General features: G+C 45.7%; 1 protein-coding gene across 1 annotated transcript; it reads right to left on the bottom strand.

Moving 5' to 3' along the window:
* Positions 1-3493: 3493 nt before the first annotated feature.
* UBAP1L (ubiquitin associated protein 1 like) lies at positions 3494-23975 on the bottom strand. Its single transcript, XM_081228632.1, has 5 exons — positions 23548-23975; positions 11166-11777; positions 8642-8848; positions 4744-4845; positions 3494-3767 (listed from the first exon to the last, which is right to left on the bottom strand). Exons 1-5 carry the CDS (start codon positions 23665-23667, stop codon positions 3633-3635), a joined length of 1176 nt encoding a protein of 391 aa, XP_081084758.1. The 5' UTR covers positions 23668-23975; the 3' UTR covers positions 3494-3632.
* Between the last annotated feature and the right edge of the window lie 1415 nt (positions 23976-25390).

Consider the following 25390-nt stretch of genomic DNA (forward strand, 5'->3'; position numbering starts at 1 on the left):
CATAATGATAATGAGAAGGATGACAGAGTAAAGGTAGTAGTGATTCTAGAACAAAGCAGGGCATAAATATGTATAAATAAGTAAATAGCTACTAGATGCCACGTCACAAGCTTCCTGTACACTCTCCTGTTCAATCATCCTAACTGGGAAATTTTAGTGTCCATATTTTATGAATAAGAAACTGAGGCACAGAGAGGTTATGTGACTTGCATAGATAGTTTGTAATAGGGCTGTAGTTTCAGCCCAAATCTGACTTCAGAGTCCACGCCTTTAACTACCACACTATTCTACCTCCTAAAAAATAATTTAAACGAACTGTGCCCATTGATGTCTCATTTTTAATCAAGCAATAGTTTTCTAGGGATGGGAAAGTTTGGGGCAGGTGGGAGAAGGATGGGGGAGTGACATGGAGGAAGGCCCTGTGACGTGGGGGAGAGGCCAGCCAACTGGTCGCCTCGAAACAAGGGGACCTAATAAGGTGGCAGACTGAGGCCAGATTACCTTAATCAAAACATAAATAGCTTTAGATTTAACATTACATCTTAGAAATTGAATTTGAATTTTACTGTCTTTTCCAAGAGCAGTTTTATTTTTGACTAACTTAATGCCATCTCGCCGATTTCTAAAATAGTTTTATGTTGCCTGCAAGTTATTTAAAGCAAGTTTCAAGGCCAAAGAATATTTTTAATGTAATTTCAAGTTGGCAGGCATTGAGGCTTAATGGAAAGCACCCAGGGGCTGGATGGGCCTCAGGAAACCTGGGTTCTAGTCCCAAACTTGTTGTTTAGGCCTGTGTACGCCTCCAGAAGTCCTCACTGCATGTTCAAACAAGATTTTATTTGCGTTTTTTACAGGCCTCAACTCCAGGTCCAGCCCTGTTTGTTGGGTGGAGGGGGCTGAGAGGTTTTGGTTCTGTGCTAATAGCTGCAGGTCATTGCTCAGGGCAGCTGAGAAGGGCAGAGGCATCAGCATCTTGTCTTCTGACGTCTGCTTGCCTGAATCATGGGTAGCTCCAGCAATTTGTCCCCTCAATCCCTGGGGACCTCCAGAAGCTAGGCCTGGGGTGACTGGAGACAACTTTGGTCCCAACCTGCCCAATCCCCAAATGAGGAAAGACTGACATAGGACCACAGATTGTGAGAGCAGAAGCCAGATCTCTGGCTCTGATATCAGACACACTGGCCATGGGCCCATTACATTGAATAAAAATCCCCAGAGATACTGGCCTAAAAACAGACACGTAGATGAATGGAACAGAATAGAGAAACCAGAAATAAACCCACACGTATGTGTGGTCAATTAATTTACAACCAAGGAGCCAAGAATATACAATGGGGAAAAGACAGCCAGTCTCTTCAATAAATGGTGTTGGGAAAACTGGACAGTCACATGCAAAAGCATAAAACTTGACCACTATCTCACACCACACACAAAAATTAACTCAAGGGAATTAAAGACTTGAATGTTAGACGTGAAACCATGAAACTCCTAGAAGAAAACATAGGCAGTAAGCTCCTTGACATCGGTTCTGGTGATGATTTTTTGAATCTGACATCCAAAGCAAATGCAACAAAAGCAAAAATAAACAAGTGGGACTACATCAAACTAAAAAGCTTCTACACAGTAAAGGAAACTATCAACAAAGTGAAAAAGCAACCTACATAATGAGAGAAAATATTTGCAAATCATATATCTGATAAGGGGCTAATATCCAAAATATATAAAGAACTCATACAACTCAACAGCAAAAAACACACACAATATGATTAAAAAATGGGCAGATCTGGAAGGACATTTTTCCCAGATAAGACATACAGGTGGCCAACATGTACATGAAAAGATGCTCAGTATCGCTAATCATCAGGGAAATGCAAATCAAAACCACAATGAGATACCAGCTCACACCTGTCAGAATGACTATTATCAAAATGACAAGAAATAGCAAGTGTTGGTGAGGATGTGGAGAAAAGGGAACCCTTGAGAACTGTTAGTGGGAATGTATATTGGTGCAGTCACTATGGAAAACAGTGTGGCGGTTCCTCAAAAAATTAAAAATAGAACTACCATATGATCTGGCAATTCCACTTCTGGATATTATCTAAAGAAAACAAAAACACTAACTTGCAAAGGTATCTGCATCCCCATGTTCATTGCTGTACTATCTACAAGAGCCAAGATATGGAAACAACCTAAGTGTCCATTGATGAATGCATGGATAAAGAAACTGTGGTGTAACTATACAATGGAATATTATTCGTTGTAAAAAAGGAATGAGATCTTGCCATTTATGACAACAAGGATGGGCCTTGAGGGTATTATGCTAAGTGAAATAAATAAGACAGAGAAAGACAAATACTGTATGATCTCTCATATGTGGGATATTAAAAAACAAAGAAACAAATAAAAACAAGATCATAGATACAAAGAACTGATTAGTGGTTGCCAGAGGTTGGGGATGGAAGGGGGGGAAATGGGTGAAGGGGGTCAACAAATAACAACCAAAAAATCAATTAAAAAAAGAAAAAGAAAGAATCTCCAGAGAGCTTGTTATAATAACAAAACAGATTCCCGAGGGCTGCCAAGCTGGACTTTCTGAATCAGATTATCCAGGAGTGGGGCCTTGGACATTTTAACAAACTCCCCAGGGCATTCTTATAGATAGCAGTCAGGGCTAATCACTCCACTTATCCTAGGGAAACTTAGGCCCAAAGAGGCCTTGAGCCAGTCATCAGCAGAACCAAAATCAGAATTAGGTCTTCTGACCCACAGTTAGATATTCTTTGCACCCCAAGACCAGAAACCTATAGGACCCAAAGAACTGCACATCATTTATTTGTTTTAATTTTCTTAAACTCAAAGTTACTAATGCCCATAGTTTAAAGAATCAAATATAGGTCATTTTATGGAGCTTATATGAAAACAGTTCCTCGCCTATGCAACTCCATCTGCCCCTCCCCACAAGGAAACACTTTCAACTCTTTCAGCTGATTCTTTCGGTATTGAAGGAAACCAGACTGTCACCCAAAAAAATGCCTCTTTGACATAATTATTTTGAGCTGAAGGCAATTAAGAAGCAGCAAATGCAGGAAAAGCTCTCTCTACCCTTCCCCTCTTTTCTGCTTAAAGGCAGGATATAAATTCTCCTTTTCTGGAGACAGATTCTTGTCAGCCCAGAAATGTACCAGGGAAACCTACAAACAAACCTTACTCCATTAGTTCCCTCCCATATGTTTACCTTCCCACAGTTTGCCATCCTTGGAAGCCTAAAACTGTTTTCCTTTGTCCTGTCATTTCTCTACAAATGTATTGCTCTTTGCTGAAGATGCTATATAAGCCAGAGTTCTAAACTGCTATTTTGAGTTACTTTTCATTGAAGTTTCTCAGGCATGATGTGTGCCACATGCATTAATAAACTTTTATTTTTCTCTTGTTAATCTCTTTTTGTTAAAGAGCCCCAGTTGAAATCCTAAGATGGGTAAAGTTTTGCCTCCTTTACAGTATTTATTCCCACGCTTGGCATCATTTGCATTTTTACAACGAGTATGCATCAATTTGTTATTCTTATGAGGTCTTCATAATACAGTCAGGATGGACTGCCAGGGATGCGTGGGCACTGCAAGGTGCGTCCAGGGTCACTGGGCGCAGGCTACCAGCTCCTCCAAGGCTTGCTCACGGCGGTTGCCGTGGACCAGCAGCACCTCCTTGATCCGGTCCTGCTGGAAGCCCATGTCGCTGAACTGCTCTGAGAGGCGCAGGAACTCCCCTGCCTGAGGAACAGGAGGCAGAGAGGGCGTGGGGGACTCTGTGAGGCTGGGCCTCTGCCCTGGGGAGCCCCCTCCCAGGTGCCCACTGTACATACCCCCAGAAAGCTGTGACCCCCACAGGCCAGGTGAGCCTGACCCTGGGCAGCACCTGTGGTTTTCCTGTACCTCAGTGACATGGGCTCAAACCTCCCTTCCTGTGCCAAGGAAGGGGAGCCCAGCCAGGCTGCCAGCTCTCTCTGTGCGGCTTTCCTTCCCCACTCTGGCTCACTCCTGACTCCCTGTGCTCGGGTGCTGCGCTGGGGCAGGAAGAGGAAGGCTGCATACTGGTGCCCAGAGGATGCACAGAGCAGGGTCTCTGTCCAGGCCCCAAACCCTGCCAAGGTCTCACACAGCACAGCCTCTGCCTTCCTTCCTCCTCAGGCCCCGGTGCTTGAAACTTCCCTGTCCCTCTCCGCTCCTCATCCTCGGCATCTCTCCCACCCCTGCATCCCTCCCTCAGCCTCTGTGAAGACTGCTCGGCCTGGGGCAACTGCCAGTTGTGGACAGGTCACATTCATCAGGCACTTAGAATGTCCTCCTACTGGGACCACAGGCGCATGCATTCTGGGTTTCCAGGTAGGCGGCACACTCCCCGAGCACAGAGTTCAAGCACCTTTCTGCTACCTATCTGGCTCCTGTCTGGGTGTCTGACAACGAGTAAGTCAATGTTTGTTGTGTTGATTCAGTTAAATAACACTAAAGCCCTCCCTCCTGCCTTCCCCCTTCCCCTTCCCTTCCCCCTTCCCCTTCCCCTTGGGTCCTCTTGCCTTCCCCATGCCCCACCTCCCTGGGCTGCCTCATTCTCCCCAGGGCTGAGCAAGCAGGCTGTCTCCTGTGGCCCCCAGGCCGGCTCTGGCACTGGTCCTCCCCAGCACACCAGGCTCATGTGTGCACCCCACACCTCCCCTCCCCGGGGGCCCAGGCTGGAGGCCCTGCTGACCTGGATCTCGGAGAACTGGAACATCTCCATGGCCTCATCCACCAGGCCTTCCTCGTAGCCCTGTCGCAATAGCCGGTCACAGGCACTAAGGTAGCTGAGAAACTGGGCAGGAAAGGGGCACAGAGGGAAGGAGTTTAAGAGGGGTGACAGGGACAGCAGATGGGGTGGAGGAGGCACCCAAGGGCCTCGTTAAGGCTGAGCTCAGGGCCAGGCTGACTGGGCAACCTGCCACACACAACGTGGCCCCAGAGACCCATGAGCCAACAGAAGAGGGTCAGAGGCCTCCCCTGGGGACAGGTGGACAGCAAAGCCTCACCAACTGTCCCAAGCTGGGGGCTGGAATCCAGGAAGAGGGCTGTCAGGGTGGGCTAAGGTGTTCCCAGAACCTAAGTGGGGAATGGGCCAGGGTTCAAACACGGGTATCTACCCACCACCCACCCAGGATGCTTACCCTCCCTGGTGAGCACCCACCTGTGAGAAGATAACCTCCTCTCCCACCCACAGCTGTGCACCCCACCCACCGCCAGACACATAACATCTTTGCCATCCAGGACCCCGTGGGCCCCACTCTCTGCAACAGTCCTGCACCAGCTCTGGAAAGGGGAGGGAACAGTGGAGGACCCACAGGGCGGAACACCTCTTCTAGTCACTCCCTGCTTAGTCATCAGGGGCTACTTTTGCCCTCAGGATAAAGTGCTGCCTCCCAACCCAGGTTCAGTGGCCAGCTTACCTCTGTCAGCAGCCCAGCTGCTCCCTCAGCACCCCCAGACTCCTGCACATCCAGTTCCAAGGCCAAGGCCAGCCTCACTCCTCTTCCCTGGGGAGCTTCTCCCCACCCCCCATCTCCACCAGGTGCTCCCACAGCACCCCATGCTTCCCCTCACGTACAGCTTTGTAATTGCTCTACTGTCTTTCTCATCCACTAACTTCTTGTTCCACGAGGGAAGAGTTGTGTCAGTCTTGTTCACCACTGTGTTCCTAGAACCCAGCATGGCAGGCAGGCAGAAGGAGCTCAATAAATGTATGCTGTGTTTATAAAATGAATTAAGAACTACCTTCCGGGAGCTTACAGCTCAGTGGGGGCTATAAACCAGATACAGGAAAACATGAGTGCCAGGCAGATCAAAGCAGGATTTACAGGGAGTCTGCCAAATGAAGGCTCCAGATGATCAGAATTATGGGTATAAGTGGAGGAGAAACAGGTCAGGTTTCTGCAGACCTTCAGAACTGGGCAGAAAACACAGATCATAATAGACTAATGGTTTTCAAACTGGTTTAGCTTCTGAACTGTCCAAACACCAGGGGGCTTCAACAGTAACAGGGTAAGGTTGAAGCTGCTCTGGGAGAACTGTGGGCAGGAGGTAGAGGGAACCCAGAGTCCAGTGCCCCCACCTTAGGGACCCTGCTCTGGGCACATTTTGAAAACCACCCAACCAAGCTCTCCTTGCACAGTTGAGGAAACTGAAGTCTAGGCAGGGAGGGAAGCTTGCCCCAGGTCCCAGGACTAGGGCTCAGATCACCTGACCTCTTGGCCAGTGCCTTGTGCATTGGGGGGCCAGCTGCTAGAGGAGGGGCTTTGAGCTGGCTTGAAAGTAGACAGGGTTTCCGAAGGCGAAAACAGGGGCAGGGCAGATGGGAGATGCTCCCTTCACCTCTTGGTTCATCGACAGCAAAGGTTCTCAGCCTTGGTCCTGACTGTAGCTACCTGGGAGCCTTAAAACTACTGGTGCCTCAGTATCACTACCCATAAACTGCTGATGCTCACCTCCAGAGGCCCTGGTATGACTGGTCTGGGGGACAGCCTGGGCACTGGGACTTTTACAGCTCTCCAGGTGATTCTTGTGTGCAGCCAAGGTTGAGAATCTCTGACTCAGTCCACACTAATAGACCCAAGCCAGGCTGCATGTCAGAACCATGCATATCAGAACTATCTGCAGATCTTTTAAAATGATAGGGCCCTGGGCCCACTCCAGATCCACTGATTGGGACTCTGCAGAGTAGGTCCTGAGAATCTGCATTTGTAAGGATTCTCCTGCTTGGTCAGTTACCAGGCCTATCTCAGGCCCCACAGTAGGTGAGGATGTCACCATCAGACTCCAGGATGGGACCTCCAGCAGTTATTGATTATAAACACATATTCCCCTCCACTCTGTGAATGGGGAAAGTGAGGCTCAAAGAGGGGACCTGATGTGCCTAGAGTCCCATGGCAAGTCTGGGCCCGGCCTATGGACCCTCACACATGCCACCCACACCTGTCCTGCAGGCAGTCAGTGGACACATCGATCCTTGTGGAAGGAAGGAAGGAGTGATGGACAAAGCTTATCTTTTGTATCTCTTCCTCTCTCCTTGGTTCTTCCAAGTGCCCTGTCTCTATCACCTGATGCCCTCCCTCCTGGACATCTGTCGTTCATCTCTTTTCAAAAGGATTTACTGTAGTGTTTGTCTTTCAAAGGGAGAAGGGCTGTGAACCCAAAGGAGATGCTCAGTTAATGGTGGAGCTTCACAGAACAGAGAGGAATACTAACTTGGTGGGAGAGGATAGATGAAGTCATCCAATGGCCCTTCAGGCCCACCGCTTAGTGCCTGGCCCCTGACTGCTCACTGGGAGAAGACTCACCAGGCAGGTGGTCAGTCTATGTCTGGAAACACAATGTTCCTGATGCAGTGAGATTCTCCCAGCCCACCCACAGGGAGGCCAGTGCCCTGTGCTGCCTCCAGCTAGTCTTCAGACCCCCACAGTGATGGCCCGAGACCTCAGCCTTGTCACAGGGTCTGGAGGGACTGAAGGGGCATGTCAGAGTCCCCTACCATGGACTTGGCCCCTCACAGCCCTCCTGGACAGCTTCTTGGCCAAGGTCCTGGCTTTTCAGTGGCAGCCGAAGGTGGAGGCAACTTCTGAAATCTCAGATCAGCCTAAGGTGCTGCCCTGGAAGGTTCTCACACAGAAACTATCTGTCCCTTCAGGAACTGCCTTAGCTGCAGAGAATCACTTCTCTCAAGTCACCCTCTTCCCACATTGGTGACTGACTGAATCAGAAGTATGAAGGCCTGACCATCTCATCCCCAATTAGGACAACTCTGAAGGGCCATTTATGCTTCTGAGCTGTGGCGTTGGCTGTCACTGGGTCTACAAAGCTCAACCTCTCCCTCTACCCATCCTTGCTTCTGTCATTTCCCTTACCCAGAAGTTGTTCCCAAGGGTCTCCTTAATAAATATCCTGTATGCCAAACTCCATTGGAGCCTGCTTCCTGGGGAACCTAACCTACAATATTGGTTTTCCCCATAGCTCCTAGCTGCATCTAAACACCCAAGAAGTGCCCAGCAAATACTGATGACTAGATTGATGGATGGGTAGATGGAAAGAGAGAGACATGGATATGGGTACGGATAAACTGTTGAGGGAAGTGGTTAGAGCTGTGCCATTCAATATGGTGGCCAGTAGCCACATGTGGCTATTTACCTTTAAATTTTAATTCATTACAATTAATTAAAATTCTCAGTCACACTAGCCACATTTCAAGTAACCACATATAGCTAGTGGCTACTGTATTGGACAACACAGGAATAAAACATCTCTCCTACTGCAGAAAGTGTTATTGGGCAGCTCTGGAGAGATTCGTGGCTGCCCAAAGCTCCAGTCTTCTGTATCTGGGGCAGAGACTGGGACAGGAGTAGAATACTGAGACTCCCCAAGTAGATATGGGGATTCCTGATAAACGCCTATGGAGGTGGTAGCATTAGGGTCTAGAAACTTGCTCACAACCCCCAATAATTGATTCTAAGCTGAAATTCTGCCTCTAGAGAAAAACATAAAATGTCTTCAAGTCGAAGATAAGAACGTGGCCACTCACTGGGCTCCAGCTCCACAGCCCCCCCAGTTCTGGGTCCTCCACTCACCTGGCTCAGGCTCTGCCGCCCAGTCTTCTGTAGAGCCATGATGGCCCTGTGCAAGGGATACCCCAGGGCGACCACTGGCCCGATGAGGTCTTGCTCCTCCTGGCTCAGGGCAGACAGCAAGTCAGCAGAATCAGGGTGCAATCTGTGGGTGGCGAGAGGCTGGGGCACCTGCCCAGGAGGTGGCAGGCAGGCATGCGGGCTGAGGGACTGAAACACAGACAAGTGGATGTGTCAGTTACCATGGAGGTGACACCTGGCTAGGCAGGACATTTTTAAAGATGCCTTTATGTACCACCCTCTCTACAGAGTGTAGGGGCTAATATTGTGGGGAGCTTGGAGTCCTGCAGATCTGGATTCAAATCCCAGCTCTCCACTGTTTACTCAGTTTACTCATGTGTAAAATGGATGCAATCATACCAGATACCTCACAGGGTTATTACAAGGCTTAAGTAAGACAAGGTGAGAAAACTGATTAGCAAAGGGCTGGCATACAGAAACTGCCAGTAGATGATAATACTTACTGCTTAAAACAACCCTGAAAGAGAAATATGATAGGCTCATTCTATTTTACAGATATTGAAGTCAAGGTTCAGACAAGTTAATGACCTGGTAAGCAACACACTTTTGGGACCTGAACCCTACTCAGAATCAAATCCAGGGTTCTTTACCCCACACCTTAGTAAGGGGGAAGCGGGGGTGATCTTCCCAGCCAGATCTTCCTTCTTGAGTTTGGCTGGCTGGGGCTTGGCTGGGCATGGAGTAGGGTAGGAACTGGGTATAGCTGTGGTGTTGGGGAAACCCACAGAGACCCTGGACTAAGGAGGGTGGCTTGAAGGCATTTCAATTGGTTTGGCTGGCACCACCCCTAACCCGTCCCCCATGAAGAAGCACCCATCTGCTAACCCCGAACATACCACCCTGTCCCCTCCTCCCCAAGAAAAGCCTAGCTGCTGCCCTGACTTCAGGAGCAGAGTGCATGTGACATGTGAATTCCCCACCCGTCCCCCATGAAGAAGCACCCATCTGCTAACCCCGAACATACCACCCTGTCCCCTCCTCCCCAAGAAAAGCCTAGCTGCTGCCCTGACTTCAGGAGCAGAGTGCATGTGACATGTGAATTCCCCACCCGTCCTCATCTTCTCAGGGGTTTTCCTGCCATGACCTCATCCTAGGATCTGCTCTTTACCCCAGGTGAAAAACATGCAAATCTTAGGATTTGAGTCTACTCTTGTGACCTTGAAAAAGATTCTTACCTGCTCTCTGCCTCAGTTTCCTCCTCTTCAGAACATCTGCCCCATCCTCCCCCCAACCCCGCTGTAGGATTGTTGCTAGAGTTAAAATTTAATTGGGACCAGGGAAGAGCCATCCTGGCATCAGCAGCTAGTCGTGATGTGGGCGTGGCCTGTGCAGTTTACACAGCCTCTTCTCTGTTCGCTCTAAATAACTGTGTGAGGGGTTGCTGCCCCCTTGACAGGTAGAGAAGAGATGGCTCAGAGCAGTTCAGTGACTTGCCTAAGCTCACACAGCAGTGAGTGGGAAATGCCAGACCTTGAATCTGTCTTTTGGATTTAATTTCACCTTGGCCTTATTCTGTTGCATCTCCTGGCCTGACTGTGGAACTGCTGAGGGGAAGAAAGCTGTGCCTAACTGCCACCTCCTGCTACTAATCCTGACCTAATCCATCTGTTCCAGATCCAGGTTTTGTGGAGTTTGATACTTACACAATCTGGACCACTTAAAGAAAAAAGAAACAGTTACGGATATAAAACTATGTACAAGGCCTTGGAAGGAGCTGGTGAGGGGCCTGAGGCTTAAGCTTCATTGGCTTCACCATATGTTCCTATCTGCTCCCAGTTCTTCTTGGTACACATCCTCTGTCCTGAAGCCTTCCCATCCTGCAGCAACCCTCACCTCTCTCTCAATACCTGATTCCTCCCACTGTACAGTGCTGCCTTGTCTCACACTTCCTTGCCCAACTCTCCTTGTCCTGTGCGTTTGACCTGGTCTCTTCCAACCCAGTCTCTTGAAGGAAGTAACTGTACAGTGAATATTCCTTGATTGAGCCTTCCCCTTACCCATCCTACAGCAAGCCTTGCTGGGTGGGAAGCCCTAGATCTGAGCCACATTCACTGATTCAACAGACATTCACTGAGCACCCCCTATGGGCCAAGTGTGCTGCTGGGTGCTGTGGAAACAAACATAAATGCGATCCAGTCGCTGCGCTAGAAGAATCATATTCCATTGGAAGAGACAGACAGATATTGGGTAATTACAATTATTATGACATGCGCCCTAACAGAAGCAAAGAAGGCACAGTGAGAAACAGGGATTAGGGACCTCTGAGCAGGGAATATTCTAGGCAAAGGGCCGCAGGAAGGACTGCATGGTATAGGGCCAGGTGAGAGCAGGTAGGGAGGAGGCGCACGGAGAGGAGGGGACCGAGGCTTCGAACCAGGCTGGAGACCCAGACTGCGGGAGCCTCACTGCTGAGCTGTGGCCTCGGCCAAGGGGGCAGTTTCCTTACCGCAACCGCGGGCCTGTGGCTCCGCAGCGGGGGCACGGCGCCAGCCGTGGAGGGCCGCGGGGGCAGCACAGGGGTGCTGGGGAGCGATGGCTCGGGGCCCGGGGGTGTCGCGGGGGCGCTGGGGAGCGGGAGTGCCGGGCCCAGGGGTGACGCGGGGCCAGGGCAGAGGCTCCGAGCTCGGTGGCGGATGCGGTGCAGGAGACTGCGGGGGCGGGCGGCCAGCCTGCACTCAGAGAGCCGCCGCCGCGCCCCTGCCAGCTCCGACCTCACGCCGCGCAGCACGTCCAGCGAGCACCGGTGTTGGCCCAGGCTGGGACTCGCCGAGGAGCTGGGCTGGGGGCTGCAGGGGTCCGGCTCTTCCTCCATGGCAGAGGCTTCTTCCTCATCCTGGTCCTTCTCCTCCACCTCTTCCTCCTCAGGATGCTCCTGCGGTCTAGCCTCAGGACCTTCAGCTGTGGCAGGCATGGGCTCCAGACCTTGCTCAGGGCTGACCAGCAAGAGCCAGGCGGGAGGGGCTGAAGCTGCCCCCGGGGCATCGCACTGGACCAGGCAGGGTCCCCGGACTACAGCCTCCACCCAGAAGAGTGCCCTTCTCTCCAGGCTGAAGTCGTGCTGCGGAGAGACGGCCACATGAGGCTCCGCCAGGCAAACCAGGGCGGGGGGCACACCCCTACCTTCTGGCCTCTGGGGAATCTATTCAGGCACAGACTCGCCAGGCCTGGGCAGTTTCTGATTCTAAGCCCCAGGCATTCATCACAGCCCACCCTCACCCTTGGTTTTAGCTAGCACTGGGGTGGATGGATATCAATAACAATTTAATGGCAAACTGTGCAGGAAGGACAAAGTGAGGAATAGATTAATAGACTGAAACAGTGAAAACAAATATCTAAGTCCCTTTGCCATTCAGTATATAATTGAACAACAGGGGCTTAAAAAAATTCTCCAACAAAACTTGTTCTTAGCAAAGAAGCTTTCACTTGAGCCCAGCATCATTTGTCACTGAGCAGTTGGCCTTGGAGGCCGGCCCAGGCCTGCCAACCTCTCTGTAGAGTGGTACTTGCCTCCATCCCATTCGCTGCCATCCGAGGTTACTTTGGGGCCCAGGAAATGTAAAAATTGCTAATTTTTGTTGAACTCTACTTAGTAGGTCCTAATGTTATTCCTATTTCCAGATTACCAAAATGAGGCTTAGAAAATTTAATTTGCTTGTGGTCAGATTAGTGGTGAGTGGTTGAGCTGGGATTCCTCTGTCCATCTGACTGTAGTGCTTTCTCCACTACAGATCAAGCCACCTAAAAAATAAATCTGGAGCCCACATAAATAATCTAAATTGAGAGTTTGTAAATGAGGCAAAAATAAAATATTCCCAGTACCTACCATTAAAATTTAGAACTGGAAATATAAAACTCCATTAAAAAATATAAATATTCTCAAAAGGCAATTTCAGTGCTCAATGATGGCCAGTTAAGGCTGGGGGAAGTGGTGTGTGTGGGGAAAATGGGAGGCAGAAAGGCAGACAGGCACTGCCCCCTCCCACCCCTGAATGATCCTATGTTGGAGAGAGGAACATAACTTAGCTGTTCTAAGTGTGGCTCCCTGAGTGTATCTTATTTCTCTCTGTATTCTCAAGGCCCAGGGCAGTTCTGGCCCCAAGGGGATATTTGTAAGTGTGTGCAGAATAAACGGACAGAGAAAGAGATTGGAGCAAAATAAGTGGGTTGTGAAGGACAGAGGAGTGAAAAAGACAACTTCAGAACTGATGAGGCAGTCATGGAGAGAAAGAGACTGCGAGATAATGAGACAGTCAACAGGACTTAAGGAATAAAAGGATGCAAAGACGCAAGCTGAACAACCAGTAAGACAGGAATACAGCCCCATCCATCAAAAAAAAAAAAAAAAAAGAAAAGAAAAGAAACGGCAAAAAAAATATGTTACAACGAAGGAGCAAGGTAAAAACCTACAAGACCAAATAAATAAAGATGAAATTGGCAACCTATCTGAAAAATAATTCAGAGTAATGATAGTAAAGATGATCCAAAATCTTGGAAACAGAATGGAGAAAATACAAGGAATGTTTAACAAGGATCTAGAAGAACTAAAGAGCAAACAAACAGTGATGAATAACACAATAACTGAAATTAAAAATACTCTAGAAGGAATCAAAAGCAGAATAACTGAGGCAGAAGAATGGATAAGTGAGCTGGAAGATAAAATGGTGGAAATAACTGCCGGGGAGCAGAATAAAGAAAAAAGAATGAAAAGAATTGAGGACAGTCTCAGAGACCTCTGGGACAACATTAAACGCACTAATATTCAAATTATAGGGGTCCCAGAAGAAGAGAAAAAGAAAGGGTCTGAGAAAATATTTGAAGAGATTATAGTTGAAAACTTCCCTAACATGGGAAAGGAAATAGTCGGTCAAGTCCAGCAAGCACAGAAAGTCCCACACAGGATAGATCCAAGAAGAAACACTCGGAGACACATATTAATCAAACTATCAAAAATTAAGTACAAAGAAAAAATATTAAAAGCAACAAATAACATACAAGGGAATCCCCATAAGGTTAACAGCTGAACTTTCAGCAGAAACTCTGCAAGCCAGAAGGGAGGGGCAGGACATATTTAAAGTGATGAAAGGGGAAAACCTACAACCAAGATTACTCTACCCAGCAAGGATCTCATTCAGATTTTTTTTTTAAAGAAAGGTGGCTAATGAGTCTTTTTTTTTTTAATTATTTTATTTATTTATTTTTGGCTGTGTTGGGTCCTCATCGCTGCACACAGGCTTTCTCTAGTTGCAGCGAGCAGGGGCTGCTCTTCGTTGTGGTGCACAGGCTTCTCATTGCAGTGGCTTCTCTTGTTGCGGAGCATGGGCTCCAGGCATGTAGGCTTCAGTAGTTGTGGCTCGCAGGCTCTAGAGCGCAGGCTCAATAGTTGTGGCGCATGGGCTTAGTTGCTCCACGGCATGTGGGATCTTCCTGGACCAGGGATCGAACCCATGTCCCCTGCATTGGCAGGCAGGTTCTTACGCACTGCACCATCAGGGAAGCCTGCTCATTCAGATTTGACAGAGAAATCACGAGCAAAAGCTATGAGAATTCAGCACCACCAAACCAGCTTTACAACAAATGTTAAAGGAACTTCTCTAAGTCGGAAACACAAGAGAAGAAAAAGACCCACAAAAACAAACCCAAATCAATTAAGAAAATGGTAATAGGAACATAAATATCGATAATCACATTGAATGTAAATGGATTAAATGCTCCAACCAAAAGACACAGACTGGCTGAATGGATACAAAAACAAGACCCTTATATATTCTGTCTACAAGAAACCCACATCAGACCTAGGGACACATACAGACTGAAAGTGAGGGGATGGAAAAAGATATTCCATGCAAATGGAAATCAAAAGAAAGCTGGAATACCAATGATCATATCAGATAAAATAGACTTTAAAATAAAGACTGTTGGGGCTTCCCTGGTGGCGCAGTGGTTGAGAGTCTGCCTGCCGATGCAGGGGACATGGGTTCGTGCCCTGGTCCAGGAGGATCCCACATGCCGCGGAGAGGCTGGGCCCGTGAGCCATGGCTGTTGAGCCTGTGCGTCCAGAGCCTGTGCTCCGCAACAGGAGAGGCCACAACAGTGAGAGGTCCACGTACCGCAAAAGATAAAAATGAAAAAAATAAAGACTGTTGGGGACTTCCCTGGTGGTGCAGTGGTTAAGATTCCGCTGCCAATGCAGGAGACATGGGTTCAAGCCCTGCTCTGGGAAGATCCCACATGCCGCAGAGCAACTAAACCTGTGCACCACAGCTACGGAGCCTGCACTATAGAGCCTGTAAGCCACAACTACTGAGCCTGCGTGCCACAACTACTGAAGCCTGAACGCCTAGAGCCCATGCTCCCCAACAAGAGAAGCCACCGCAATGAGAAGCCTGTGCACCACAATGAAGAGTAGCCCCCGCTCGCTGCAACTAGAGAAAGAACACGCACAGCAATGAAGACCCAATGCAGCCAAAAATAAATAAATAAATACATTTATTTTTAAAAAAGAAAAAAAAAGATATTCCATGCAAACGGAAATCACAAGAATGCTGGAATCGCAATACTCATATCAGGTAAAATAGACTTTAAAATAAAGACTGTTGGGGGCTTCCCTGTGGTGGCGCAGTGGTTAAGAATCCGCCTGCCAAGGCAGGGGACACAGGGTTAAGCCCTGGTCCGGGAAGATCCCACATGCTATGGAGCAACTAAGCCTATGCACCACAACTATTGAGCCTGCACTTTAGAGCCTGTGAGCCACCACTACTGAGCCCTCATGCCACAACTACTGAAGCCTGCGCACCTAGAGACTGTGCTCTGCAACAAGAGAAGCCACCACAATGAAGAGTAGCCCCCGCTCACTGTAGTTAGAGAAAGCCCGTGAGCACCAACAAAGACACAATGTAGCCAAAAACAAATAAATAAATTTTTGAAATTTATAAAAATAAATAAAAGTTTTTAAAAAATAAAAAAATAGGGCTTCCCTGGTGGCGCAGTGGTTGAGAGTCCGCCTGCCGATGCAGGGGACACGGGTTCGTGCCCCGGTCTGGGAAGATCCCACATGCCGCGGAGCGGCTGGGCCCGTGAGCCATGGCTGCTGAGCCTGCGCATCCGGAGCCTGTGCTCTGCAAGGGGAGAGGCCACAGCAGTGAGAGGCCCGCCTACTGCAAAAAAAAAAAAAAAAAAAAAAAATTAAAAAATAACGACTGTTACAAGAGATAAGCAAGACACTACATAATGATCAAGGAATCTATCCAAGATGAAAACATAACAATTATAAATATTTATGCACCCAACATAGGAGCACCTCAATACATAAGGCAAATGCTAACAGCCATAAAAGGAGAAATCGACAGTTACACAGTAATAGTGGGGGACTTCTAACACCTCACTTACAACAATAGACAGATCATCCAGACAGAAAATAAATAAGGAAACACAAGCTTTAAATGACACAGTAGACCAGATAAGACTTCATTGATATTTTGAGGACATTCCACCCAAAAGTGGAAGAATACACTTTCTTCTCAAGTGCACACGGAACGTTCTCCAGAATAGATGACATCTTCGGTCACAAATCAAGCCTTGGAAAATTTAAGAAAATTGAAATCATATCAAGCATCTTTTCTGACAACAACACTATGAGATTAGAAATCAATTACAGGAAAAAAAAAACAGTAAAAAACACAAATACATGCAGGCTAAACAGTGCACTGCTAAATAACCAAGAGATCACTAAAGAACTCAAAGAAGGAATAAAAAAATACCTAGAAACAAATGACAATGAAAACGTGATGATCCAAAACCTATGGGGTGCAGCAAACGCAGTTCTAAGAGGGAAGCTCTCAGCAATTCAAGCTCACCTCAAGAAACAAGAAAAATCTCAAACAAATATTCTAACCTTACACCTAAAGCAACTAGAAAAAGAAGAACAAACAAAACCCAAAGTTAGTAGAAGGAAAGAAATCATAAAGATCACATAAACAAAACTGATAAACCTTTAGCCAGACTCATCAAGAAGAAGAGGGAGAGGACTCAAATCAATAAAATTAGAAATGAAAAAGGAGAGATTACAACTGATACCACAGAAATACAAAAGATCCTAAGAGACTACTACAAGCAACTCTATGCCAATAAAATGGACAACCTGGAAGAAATGGACAAACCCTTGGAAAAGTACAACCTTCCAAGATTGAACCAGGAAGAATTAGAAAATATAAACAGACCAATCACAGGTAATCAAATTGAAACTATAATTTAAAATCTTCCAACAAACAAAAGTCCAGGACCAGATGGCTCCATGGGCAAATTCTATCAAACATTTAGAGAAAAGTTAACACCTATCCTTCTCAAACTCTTCCAAAAAATTGTGGAGGGAGGAACACTCCCAAACTCATTCTACAAGGCCACCATCACCCTAACACCAAAACCAGACAAAGATATCACAAAAGAAGAAAATTATAGACCAATATCACTGATGAACATAGGTGCAAAAATCCTCAACAAAATACTAGCAAACAGAATCCAACAACACATTAAAAGGATCATATACCATGATCAAGTGGGATTTATCCCAGGGATGCAAGGAGTATTCAATATACGCAAATCAATCAATATGATACACCATATTAACAAACTGAAGAAGAAAAACCATATGATCATCTCAATAGATGCAGAAAAAGCTTTTGACAAAATTCAACACCAATTTATGATAAAAACTTTCCAGAAAGTGGGCATAGAGGGAACCTACCTCAACATAATAAAGGCCATGTACGACAAACCCACAGCAAACATCATTCTCAATGGTGAAAAACTGAAAGCATTTCCTCTAAGATCAGAAACAAGACAAGGATGTCCACTCTCGCCACTATTATTCAACATAGTATTGGAAGTCCTAGCCATGGCAATCAGAGAAGAAAAAGAAATAAAAGGAATACAAATTGAAAAGAAGTAAAACTGTCAGTGTTTGCCAATGACATGATACTATACGTAGAAAACCCTAAAGATGCCACCAAAAAACTACTAGAACTAATCAATGAATTTGGTAAGGCTGCAGGATACAAAATTAATGCACAGAAATCTCTGGCATTCCTATACACTAACAATGAAAGAGAAATTAAGGAAACACTCCCATTTACCACTGCAACAAAAAGAATAAAATACCTAGGAATAAACCTACCTAAGGAGGCAAAAGACTTGTACTCAGAAAACTATAAAACACTGATAAAAGAAATCAAAAATAACATAAACAAATGGAGAGACATACCATACTCCTGGATTAGAAGAAGCAGTATTGTGAAGATGACTATACTACCCAAAGCAATCTACAGGTTCAATGCAATCCCTGTCAAATTACCAATGGCATTTTTGACAGAACTAGAACAAGAAATTTTACAATTAGTATGGAAACACAAAAGACCCCGAATAGCCAAAGCAATCTTAAGAAAGAAAAATGGAGCTGGAAGAATCAGGCTCCCTGACTTCACACTATACTTCAAAGCTATAGTAATCAAGACAGTACGGTACTGGCACAAAAACAGACATATAGATCAATGGAACAGGATAGAAAGTTCAGAGATAACCCACGCACATATGGTCACCTTATCTTTGATAAAGGAGGCAAGAATATACAATGGAGAAAAGACAGCCTCTTCAATAAGTGGTGCTGGGAAAACTGGACAGCTACGTGTAAAAGAATGAAATTAGAACACTCCCTAACACCATACACAAAAATAAACTCAAAATGGATTAAAGACCTAAATGTAAGGCCAGATACTATCAAACTCTTAGAGGAAAACATAGGCAGAACACTCTATGACATAAATCACAGCAAGATCCTTTTTGACCCACCTCCTAGAGACACTGAAATAAAAACAAAGATAAACAAATGGGACCTAATGAAACTTAAAAGCTTTTGCACAGCAAAGGAAACCATAAACAAGATGAAAAGACAACCCTCAGGATGGGAGAAAATATTTTCAAATGAAGCAACTGACAAAGGATTAATCTCTAAAATATACAAGCAGCTCATGCAGCTCAATATTGAAAAAACAAACAACCCAATCCAAAAATGGGTGGGAGACCTAAATAGGCATTTCTCCAAAGAAGACATACAGATGGCCAACAAATTCATGAAAAGATGCTCAACATCACTAACCATTAGAGAAATGCAAATCAAAACCACAATGAGGTATCACCTCACACCAGTCAGAATGGCCATCATCAAAAAATCTACAAACAATAAATGCTGGAGAGGTGTGGAGAAAAGGGAACCCTCCTGCACTGTTGTTGGGTATGTAAACTGATACAGCCACTATGGAGAACAGTATGGTGGTTCCTTAAAAAAACTAAAAATAGAACTACAATATGACCCAGCAATCCCACTACTGGGCATATACCCTGAGAAAACCGTAATTCAAAAAGAGTCATGTAGCACGATGTTCATTGCAGCACTATTTACAATAGCCAGGACACTGAAGCAACCTAAATGTTCATCTACAGATGAATGGATAAAGAAGATGTGGCACATATATACAATGGAATATTACTCAGCCATAAAAAGGAATGAAATTGAGTTATTTGTAGTGAGGTGGATGGACCTAGAATCTGTCATACAGAGTGAAGTAAGTCAGAGAGAGAAAAACAAATACTGTATAGTAACGCATATATATGGAATTTTAAAAAGCGGTACTGATGAACCTAGTGGCAAGACAGGAATAAAGATGCAGATGTAGAGAACGGACTTGAGGGCACAGGGGGAGAAGGGGAAGCTGGGATGAAGTGAGAGAGTGGCATGGACATATATACACTACCAAATGTAAAATGGATGACTAGTGGGAAGCTGCTCCATAGCACAAGGAGATCAACTTGACGCTTTGTGACGACCTAGAGGGATGGGATAGGGAGGGTGGGAGGGAGACTCAAGAGGGAGGGGATATGGGGATATATGTATACATATAGCTGATTCACTTTGTTGTACAGCAGAAACTAACACAACATTGTAAAGCACTTAGACTCCAATAAAGATGTGAAAAAAAAATACCAGCACTGTGATTTGTGGAAGCTAAGCAAGATGATTCTAAATTTCAATATGAAAAACAAACCAATAAGAATAGCCAGAAAAACTCTGGGGACAAAAAGAGAAATAAGGGGGACTGGCCCTACCAGCTGTTAATATATATTATAAAACCTCAATAATTAAAGCTAAGGCACTGGCGCAGATAGACTAAAGGTACAGAACAGAAAGTCCAGAAATAGAAATTAATATCTATGGGACTTAGTAAATAATAAGGTGGCATCTCAAGCAATGGGAAGAAGATGCTGTTAGTCAAAAATGGTGTTAGTCAGCTGAAAGGAAATAAAGTTGGATCCATCCTCACATCATACACGAGGATGAATTCCAAAAGGATCGAAGATTCAATTGTATGAAATGAAACCATAAAAGTACTAGGAGAAAACAGGAGAGAAATTCTCTATAACCTCAAGTGGGAAAACATTTCTCTGAATTGAAATTGAGAAGCCATGAAAGTACACAGACGCACATGTGAAAATCTGCATGGCAAATATACCCCATAAGCAGGGCCAAAGGCAAATGACAAACTGGAAGGAAAACAGCTCTGATAACACAGACTAATCTAGGAGTGCCTAGAAATAGATAAGAAAAAGACCAACAGCCCAACAGGGAAATGGACAAAAGATATGGACAGTCCACAGAAAAAGAAATACAGATGGCTCTTAAACACATGAAAAGCTGCTCAAACTCACTAAGGATAAGAGAAAGGCAAAATAAAACTACACTGAGATACCATTTGCCTATCTGGGCAAAGATCCAACATCTTATGGCTCTCTGTTGGGGAGTGGAGCTGAGGTATAGGGCCCTTGTAGAGTGCTGGTTGGATGTAAATCAATATAACCCTTATGGAGGGCAGTATAGCAATACACTTCAATTCAAAAGGACATCTGCATAGTCTTTACCTGCAGCATTGTTTGTAATGGCAAAAGACTGGGAAGAACCTAAGTGTCCATCAAGAGGGGATTCATTCAATAAACTACGATGTATTCATTTAACGCAATACAGTGAAAAACAAAGTGAAGAAGCTTTCTGTGTATTGATGTGGAAGGTCTTAAAATATATTAAGTGAAAAAAATCAAGAAGAACAGTGTATATAAAATGCTACCCTTGGGCCTCCCTGGTGGCGCAGTGGTTGAGAGTCCGCCTGCCAATGCAGGGGATACGGGTTCGTGCCCCGGTCTGGGAGGATCCCATATGCCGCGGAGCGGCTGGGCCCGTGAGCCATGGCCGCTGAGCCTGCGCGTCCGGAGCCTGTGCTCCGCAGCGGGAGAGGCCACAGCAGTGAGAGGCCCGCATACCGCAAAAAAAAAAAAAAAAAAAAAAAAAATGCTACCCTTGGTGTAAAAAAGGAGGAAATAGCTGTATTTGCTTGTATATACACACATAAGAATCTCCATAAGAATACATTTTAAAAAATGAGTAACAGAGGTCACCAGTAGAGGTGGGGACAGGACAGATGGGAAGGTGTCAGTGGAAGGCTTTTCACTCTTTCAGGGTAGGCAAACTGCCTGGGAGCCAAACTGACCTCTAACCTTGTTTTTATAAATAAGGTGTTATTGGAACACAGCCATACCCATCCACTACCTTCTGTAATGTCTATGGCCCTTTCTTCCTACAACAGCAGAGTTAAGTAATTGCCAGTTTTTACTATCTGGTCCTTTACAGAAAATGTTTGTTGACCCTTGTGCTATTCCTATATATACATGTATATATATGTATTTCATTTCAAACTGTATGAATATATTTTCTTTCTAAAAATTTTAATTGACAAAGGGGAAATTAACTCTGATTAAAGGGATGATGAAACAACAAAACACAGACTTGTTGAGGCTCCTTGGGAAGGCAGTAGGGTACAGGGAGCGGACATAGGCTTTGGGGTCTGATCACATTGGAGTCCTGGCTGTGTCACTTACAAGCCACATGACGCTGTTGGTCACCTGGGTGGAAACTTTGGTTTCCTGTGCCATGGGGAAGGAACACCCACCTGCTAAACAGGTCATAAAAATGAGAGAAGAGTGAACGTATAAAGAGCACCTAGCATGGGCCTGGTGCATAGCAGGTGCTCAATAAATGGTAGCTATTTTTTCTTTTTTCCTCTTTAGGCCACTACAAGTTCATCTGGTAATATAACTACTATCTATAACATTGTTGCTATGGGAAAATGTGTTTCAAGTTCCAAACACTGGGAATACAGCCCAGTACATTTGGAAGACTGACCAGGAGAGGCTGTAAATCATACTTGGAATCTATTTGATTATTTGCCACAGCAGTAAAAGAAATGGAGGCTCAGGAAGGGAAACAGGCACAAGGGAGTACAGAGGCCCACCTGAGAATAGGAGGCAGAGCCAGGGCCAGCACATGAGCTAGGACACTAGGCATAGACTAGGCAGAAGGGTACACATTTCTGCTTCGAGGAGAAGTAACCTTCAGAATAGCCTCTTCCCAGCTTGGCTTGAGCCCAGCAGAGAGGGAAAAGTTGTGATAGTCTACCTCCCCTGGAGTTTAGTAAAGCAAGTTCCTCTTCCCAACAATACAGGCCCAACTGCCAGAGGGCCCACAGCCCAGGCTGCCTGGGGAGAGCAAGAGCTCCTGCCCCACAGAGCATGGGCCACTGGACACTGTGCTCTGGGCTTTACAAAGCTTATTTCTGTTCTGGGTCCTAAGGAGCTTAAGTGCAACTCCAGGGTCTGCAGATAAGTCTCCTGCTTCTGTCCCCACAGGCCACTCATGCCTCTCTACCTGACCCTCCTCAGGCCTCTCCTTCCTGGACTATGCTCTCTGCACCTCACTTCCCACAACCTTTTTTTTGCCCTCGAACATTATCTGTCTGATGGCTCTCATGTTCCAATCCTTCTCTTAGCCAGCAGGAAGTGATCTAGAGTCAGGACCTGGGTTTTAGTCCTGCCACTGCCACTATCTTCGGACAAATCATTTCCCTTCTCTGAGTCTCAGGTCCGCATATGCAAAGTGAGTGAGAGCTGAACTAGATCCTCAAACTTTCCTACAAAGTTAGCCCACAGACAGCGCTGACTGAGCACAGAAGAGCCTGAGGACTCAGTCCCAAGAGACCCAACGCCAGCTCCACAGTTCTCTGCAAGTCTTTTCTTTCATTTTTTAAAAATTCATGTGAATTTTGCCTTCTACCCCATGATACATCTGTGTTATAATATAAATGCAATAGGTTTCCTCCTAAATCTTCAAGTAAATTTGACTCACTTGGAAGTTAAATAATCATGTTTATCCTGAGGGTATGTGATACCACCATATATACTGGGTGCATATCCCAGTGTGTGAGCCGTGGGGCAAGGGGTGCCTCAAGGGTGCCCCCAGGGTAGATGTGCTTTGGGTCTGTGGAATAGTAATCCCTTCTGATGTGTCCCATGTAACTGTATGCATTTTAATGGAGGATTCTGGAGATAGTGTCTTAGCCTAACAAAGTGATTCTAATGGTGGAATTTTAGAATTGGCAGCAGGCTGATAGAGAACAGAGGAATTGGAGAATCCTCGCTATGACTCTCAGTCACTCTATATAGGCAAACTTCCAGTCATTCTAAACTTAAAATAAGACCCACTAAATAGCCCCCAACACCAGGACACTAGCCTTCTTCATGAAATATCTTTTCCTCTTGGGTTATTTCCAAACTTCCTAGGATATACCAGAACAGGACTGGCTGCCAGTTAACATCAAGGAACAAGGGACCTCATGAGGCTCAGCATCAGACCCACAGACCCAGGGATGAGAAGACAGACAGAGAGATACACTTACCATAGAACCCAGCAGAAGCTCCCTGCAGTCTGGGACACTGAGCTCTGGCCCAGGGAGGGGCTCCGTGCCTATCACAAAGCCCTTGGGCACCTTGAAGGGGACACCATCCAGGGCATTCATTCTGTCAGAGGAATGTGGAGATGGCTGAGCAGGGCTGGGGCAGGCCTCCTGCTGGCAGGGAGAGAGTGAATTCCTGAGGACCAGGCTCAGGTCTCAAATGGCTCACTGCTCTCCTATGTGGTGACTTAGCCGAGCCCCACAGAACCAGGAAGGGAAAGGCCCGTGCTGCCTAAGGGAGGAAATGAATAAAACAAGAGAATTCAACTGACTATTTCATATTTAAGTTTTGCTGTCTAGACCACTGTTTCCCAAAACACGGTCTGCAACACTAGTTCTAAAGCATTTCATCAAGTTTTCACCCAAATGGTTAAGAAAGAAATATCAAATTACACAAACTCTTCCAGAAAGAAGGAATACATCCTAACTTGTTTTGATTTCAGCATCACCTTAATACCAAACCTGGAGGCTTCCCTGGTGGTGCAGTGGTTAAGAATCCACCTGCCAATGCAGGGGACACGGGTTCAAGCCCTGGTCCAGGAAGATCCCACATGCTGCGGAGCAACTAAGCCCACACACCACAACTACTGAGCCCGCGAGCCACAACTATGGAGCCCACCCGCCTAAAGCCCGTGCTCCTCAACAAGAGAAGCCACCGCAATGAGAAGCCTGTGCGTCACAGGAAAGAGTAGCCCCTACTCGCCGCAACTAGAGAAAGCCTGTGTGCGGCAATGAAGACCCAATGCAGCCAAAAAATAAATAAATAAATAAATAATTTTTTTAATGTTAAAAAAAAACCAAACCTGACAAGAAGATTAGAGGCTGATATTTCATGAAAATAAATGCAAAAATCTTATCAAAAATAATTATGGATAGAAAAATACAACACTGCCAGGTTGAGTTTATTTCAGGAATGAGAGACTGGATTAACATTCCAAAATTAATCAATGGGAATAAAGATAAATATCAATAGAATAAAAATGAAAAAGTGTATAATTAGCTATCTCCATAGATACAGAAAAAGCACTTGATAAAATCAATATCCAGTCATGATTTTAAGCAACAATAAACAAACCATTTTTAGCAACTTAAGAATAGAAGAGAATTTCCTTAACCTAACAAAGAAAACCTCTAAAACATTTAAAGCAAACATCCCACTTAATGGTGAAATATTAAAAGATACCCCCAAGATTGGAAATGAGACAAAGATGTCCCCATCATCTCTTCTGTTCAACACTGCCTGTGCAAAAAGAGAGGGAAAAATAAAACAAAAGTATAAGGATTGGAAAGAAACAAACCCACCATTATTTCTAGATGTCATATTTATATGTAGAAAATCCAAAAGAATAGTAAGGTAATTTAGCAAGGTTTTTGGATACAAGGTCAATATACAAAAATCAATTGTATTTCTACATAAAAAAAACAAACCATGTAAACGTTATCTTTTAAAAATTTCATTAAAGTTCGGGATTGACATATACACACTGCTATATTTAAATAGATAACCAACAAGGACCTACTGTTTAGCACAGGGAATGCTGCTCAGTATTCTTTAATAGTCTAAATGGGAAAACAATTTGAAAAAGAATAGATAGGGCCTCCCTGGTGGCGCAGTGGTTGAGAGTCCGCCTGCGGATGCAGGGGATACGGGTTCGTGCCCCGGTCCGGGAGGATCCCATATGCCGCGGAGTGGCTGGGCCTGTGAGCCATGGCCGCTGAGCCTGCGCATCCGGAGCCTGTGCTCCGCAACGGGAGAGGCCACAACAGTGAGAGGCCCGCATACCGG

The sequence above is a fragment of the Mesoplodon bidens genome, assembly GCF_964165515.1.
Source record: "Mesoplodon bidens genome assembly, chromosome: 3".
NCBI classification, from domain to species: Eukaryota; Metazoa; Chordata; class Mammalia; order Artiodactyla; family Ziphiidae; genus Mesoplodon; species Mesoplodon bidens.

Excerpts from the sequence above, each read along its gene's own strand:
- UBAP1L (XM_081228632.1), bottom strand. The coding sequence starts at position 23,667 with ATGAATGCCCTGGATGGTGTCCCCTTCAAGGTGCCCAAGGGCTTTGTG. Across the intron at positions 11,778-23,547 it reads AGCTTCTGCTGGGTTCTATG|CACGACTTCAGCCTGGAGAG; the intron begins GTAAGTGTATCT and ends GTCTCTCCGCAG. Across the intron at positions 4,846-8,641 it reads GGCGGCAGAGCCTGAGCCAG|TTTCTCAGCTACCTTAGTGC; the intron begins GTGAGTGGAGGA and ends TTTCCTGCCCAG.